Raw genomic sequence first — 4,535 nt, 5'->3', positions numbered from 1 at the left:
CCCTTGTCAACCTTTTCATGTGCAGATAATTTTAACTTCCTACATCTAACATTTGTTTTATCATACGCTGATAAAATGTTTTCTCTGTTTTTCCACATTGTTGCAACAGTAAACTTTCCAAGTGCTAATTCCTTACAAATGTCACTCTGCCTTACTCCACTTTTTATTTTGTTAATAATCTCGCACTTTTCATTTAGTGAAAAAGCTTTGCGTTTTTGTTTTTCCATTCTAAAACGATTTACATAGATAGCGCGTCAAAAAACAAGTCACTGCCTGTCTCTCGCGCTCACTAATATAAACAACTCCGCACGATTGGTGTTGCTGAGCGTGCAAGTTCGTTATAAACGGAAAGTGCGTTTTTGCGATACAATTAACCTAAAAAGTGATCGTTACATCCGGAAGTTCGTTATAAGCGGGTTTGTTATAACCAGTAAAAAAATTCGTTGGTCTTTATGAACAACGTTTCAATTAATCGTATGCGCAAATGCAATATGTTGATGGCTTTTTTTGTTAGATGTTAAGATTCTCTCATCGGCCATGACTTATAACGCATTAACCAATGAGTTAAAACTCATTAACTCAGAGAGCGGCACAACTCAAAAGCGCAACTTAACACAGTGTTACCCAGGCCTAAATTGCATAAATGTAAAATGCACATACATAAATGGAATTTGTTGGACACACTGTGCAAGAATAACAGACAAGTACTCGAAAATAAAACTCTGGTGATTTGTGTAAAAATGTGCTATGACACCCCAACAGAAAAAAACCCATAAATAAATCAGTCTTGGATGACTTAAATAATAGACAGGAACATGACAGGATGCCCTAGACTGATGACTCATCAATCAATGCAATGCCCTTGGCGCCCTCTAGCGTCTTGCCCAGCGTTCGCTGCACACCCTCAGCTTCCGGTTGGTCGCGGTTGTGCAGGAACCCGGCCAGCGACCACCTGCGAACCGCCCAATAGAACCCCGCAGTCAAAAGCCCCACAGGAAATCCGATACCTGCGCCCTCTCCTATCGAGGATGGAAGGCATTTCCGCCACCAGATTGTTCTCGAACTCGCTCAGCATCAAGTAGTTCTCCACCTTGTTGCAGGAGGTGATGCAGTCCCCGATATAGTCAAGGTCGTCCAATAAATCGTCCGGCAGGTCCATGTCGGCTATGCCTAAAAAACAGATTTAAAAACGACGGACTAAGCGAGGCGCAGCAGGAAAAGTACCTTCTTCGGAGATGCAGGTCAGCTCTCCCTTGTCGGCCGACACCAGAACATTATCGCTAATCAGGGCCCCGGAGTGGGGCGTCCCCAACTCCGCCCCTAAGATGTAGGCAGTGGCGGCGCCCGCCAGGGGCTGGTCATTGTCCGGTTCCTGCGAAAAAGACAACTTGCGCGACTGGGGGCAGGCGTCATTCATGCACAGGTGACGAGTGCCGTTCTCCCTCGTGTGCTTGTGGTGGGAGATGCGATGCCGGTGCAGATCAGTGAGGAAGAGCGCCAGGCTGCCAATCAACGTGCACACAGCACTGAAGTAGTACCCGGCCCGATGTCCGAACTCCTCATTCAAATACCCTGCAATCGAACCTTTAGCCAGACTGCCAGTGGGAGGATTGGGGAACATTTCCCTACCGGAAAAGGGGACGCCGATGGCGAGCGGCAGCGCCTGCGAGAACTGCACGTAGCCCCAGGTGCGCGAAAAGTGCCGCGCCCGCACTCGCTCGTACGTGTACATCTTCAAGGAGTAGCAGTAGCCACCGTAGAAGAAACCTGAAACTTGCTGCATAAGACCGGAGGACTAGAACCCCTAGGGCAAACTCACCATAGATCCAGGCGAACATCACATAGGCGTGATGGTTGTCGTTGACGACGGTGAAAGCCAGCACGGCCAAGCCGCACATGAGCACGGCCGATTGGCAGAGATACTGGCGCGCCACACGGCATTCCGACGTCTTGTGCAGCACCAGCGCGCTGAACAGCACGGACCCCAAGGCGCAGCCCAGCCCCAAGTAGGCCTGGATGGCCACCACCCAGTCGTCCAGCCCTGAGACGCGCCACATTGCAAAAGCCCCCGTAGGCCCCATCGCAAACTTACCCTCAGCCCGGGCCTGGTAGGCCAAGTAGAACAGTGGCGTGTTGATGCCCAGTGCAGTAACAGCGGACGACGCCAGCAGGATGCGAACAGTGACGCTCTTCAGGGCGCTGAGGTCGAAAAAGGGGGCGCGATCCTCCAGGCGCGACTTGTCGCGAATCTTGCGCTTCTGGTTCTTAATGTGCAGAATGGCGCGACGCTGTGGATGGTAAAGCGACGCCGATCGGTAGAACGTGCCCAGGATGAAGGTGGCGGACAGCGTCCCAGTGATCACCTGCAGGCCCAGGCGCCAGCCCAACGCCCTTCAATGGGAGGCAGAGTCAATTTCCGGCCACCAATCACGCGCTGGGCGCACTTACGCAATCGCAGTGCGAATCAGGAGCGACATCAGGGCAACGCCCAGCCCGCCTCCGGCCACCACGGCCACCTCGACAAACTCGCGCCGCCGCTTGAAGTACTGGGCGACCATCAGAATGGAGCAGTCCCTAGTGACACCCACCCCGATCCCCATCACTGTCACATAGCTGCAAAAAAACCTAATAAATAGCCCTAATTTCGTAATAATAGTGGTGAGTTTCCACCTGAAAATCAGCTGATGGAATTGAGTGGCGAAGCTAGTGAAAAGACAGCCAAGGGCGGTGATGAGGCCGCCCATTACGGCAGTCACCCTAGTGGAGTGGCGACGACAGTACCCGATAACCACTGGAGAGATGAAAAGCGACAACCCTGTAGAGACCGCCCCCAGCCACTCTAAAAGTGGAGGGGAAAATTGGAGGTAGAAAAGTAACTCCAGCTGCCGCCTCGCATACCAGCCTGCCTCTGGAACTCCGGCCCAAATTTGCGTACGATTTCCAGCTGGAAAAGGCCGGCGGACGCCAAAAACCCATTGGACAGCACATGGACCAGTACAGCGGTCCAGAGCACCATCCAGCCCCAGCCGCCCTCTGGATAGTAGTGCTGCTTTAAGGTGATCAGCTGCCGGATGTCGGCTACAAAACGCGCCGTTCTGGACACTTGCGGCTCCTCGCCAGCGGACACCTAACCAATGGGTCGTTAAGGGGCGCCAATTTGCCTCCGGGTTAAGGGCGGCTTAAAACCCGATCCGGTTTATCAACTTACCCCATAAAAGCTGCCTAATCCGGAGTCATGATGTGAAAATTGGGGCAAACTTCGGGAGCGGGGGAGCGTATGGGGACGCGTTCGCTCCGGGCTGCCAGGGGGATTGTTGCCAGTGGCGGCCATCTATTAACAGGAATCCACTCCAACAATTCCATTTTGATGTTCAACGGTTTTTGTGACACAAGCGTGTGACCTTTTCGGTTCAATGTCGCTTGAAGCGGCAGGCTCTCTTCATCTTGACTTAGGCCTGGGTAACTCAATAAATTTTTAGGAGTTGGCGCAGTGCCACGCAAATGGCCTGCTGCGCCAACTCAACGCACCGGTTGCTGGGAAAATGTTTATTACTTTTTTACTTGTTTTTAGATTTATTTTAAGAGCCATTTATCAATAATATTTTTAACATTTCTTCTGAATTTTCCAGTTTTAGCAAAGTTACTATTTTTTCTAAATGCTCAAATTTCTAAAGATTCACTTAAAAATGTTGACAATCTTAAGGTATTCGCTTTGTAAAAAGTTTTGAAATCCCTTTCCAGCTTCGAATTTGGGACAAAAAAGCAAATAATTTTCTATCAAAAAACGAATTGAATAAGCGAAAGATTATAATAAATTATTTGGAAAACTCGTCACTTTCATTCCTCTGAAAGCTGTAGAGATTGTTAAAAAATGGGGTTTCTTACTTTTAACTTAATTTTTTTATTTGCTTTCTACTCAAAAACGCTCTACTTTGTAGAGTTTTACTTAAAAATACTGACGATTTGGACGTTTTTTACACGAAAAATTACAAGATAAATATCTTCTTTCAACGTCGAATTCGGGACAAAAACGAAAATAAATTTATCCCGTTTTTCCCCGATTAAGGTTTTCTCAAAAACCGATCACAAAACTAAAAGCTTTAAATCAAAAACGCAAAAATATATTTTTCTTTATTTCTGACAACAGTGAGGTCTTTGCAGCGAAAAATGAAAAAAATCGCCTCATTCATCGGTTTGCAGGGAACTTTAGAAACCTCTTTTCAGCTTCGAATTTGGCCCAAAAACCAAATAATTTTATTCAGTTTTTAAGTAATTAAGATTGTCTTGAAAAAAACGGCCACAGCAAAATTTTCCAAAAAAATTACTTGGATTATTTCAGTCATCCATAGCAACGCCATAGGGCAAGGGCAAAAAAGGTATTAATAAACGATAATTTTCAAAAAAACTTACAGCGAATATTTCCCTCGTGTGATAATCTTCCCGTTTGAAGTGTGCAATTATCGAAAAATTACAGCGGTAATTGCACAGTGTGCAATTATCACTCAACGATAATTGCATTGTTTACAAAAAATATT

At 47.3% G+C, this 4,535-nt stretch overlaps 1 protein-coding gene across 1 annotated transcript in view; it reads right to left on the bottom strand.

Moving 5' to 3' along the window:
• Positions 1 to 729: 729 nt before the first annotated feature.
• Positions 730 to 4,535, bottom strand: part of LOC109541528 (monocarboxylate transporter 12) — a 6,527-nt gene continuing 2,721 nt past the window's right edge. Inside the window, exons 3-12 of the mRNA XM_019910405.2 lie at positions 3,209 to 3,331; positions 2,899 to 3,127; positions 2,671 to 2,839; positions 2,449 to 2,613; positions 2,093 to 2,391; positions 1,820 to 2,041; positions 1,630 to 1,767; positions 1,225 to 1,572; positions 1,008 to 1,170; positions 730 to 952 (exon numbers count right to left, since the gene is read on the bottom strand). Of these exons, the coding sequence (XP_019765964.1) occupies positions 829 to 952; positions 1,008 to 1,170; positions 1,225 to 1,572; positions 1,630 to 1,767; positions 1,820 to 2,041; positions 2,093 to 2,391; positions 2,449 to 2,613; positions 2,671 to 2,839; positions 2,899 to 3,127; positions 3,209 to 3,331 (1,980 nt within the window). The 3' untranslated portion in view covers positions 730 to 828. The remainder of the gene's footprint in view (positions 953 to 1,007; positions 1,171 to 1,224; positions 1,573 to 1,629; positions 1,768 to 1,819; positions 2,042 to 2,092; positions 2,392 to 2,448; positions 2,614 to 2,670; positions 2,840 to 2,898; positions 3,128 to 3,208; positions 3,332 to 4,535) is intronic.

Source organism: Dendroctonus ponderosae, unplaced genomic scaffold, assembly GCF_020466585.1.
Source record: "Dendroctonus ponderosae isolate FM_Combo_2020 unplaced genomic scaffold, Dpon_F_20191213v2 Dpon_F_20191213_1, whole genome shotgun sequence".
NCBI classification, from domain to species: domain Eukaryota; kingdom Metazoa; phylum Arthropoda; class Insecta; order Coleoptera; family Curculionidae; genus Dendroctonus; species Dendroctonus ponderosae.
The sequence above is the reverse complement of the archived record's forward strand: the minus strand, read 5'-3'. Positions and strand labels throughout refer to the sequence as shown.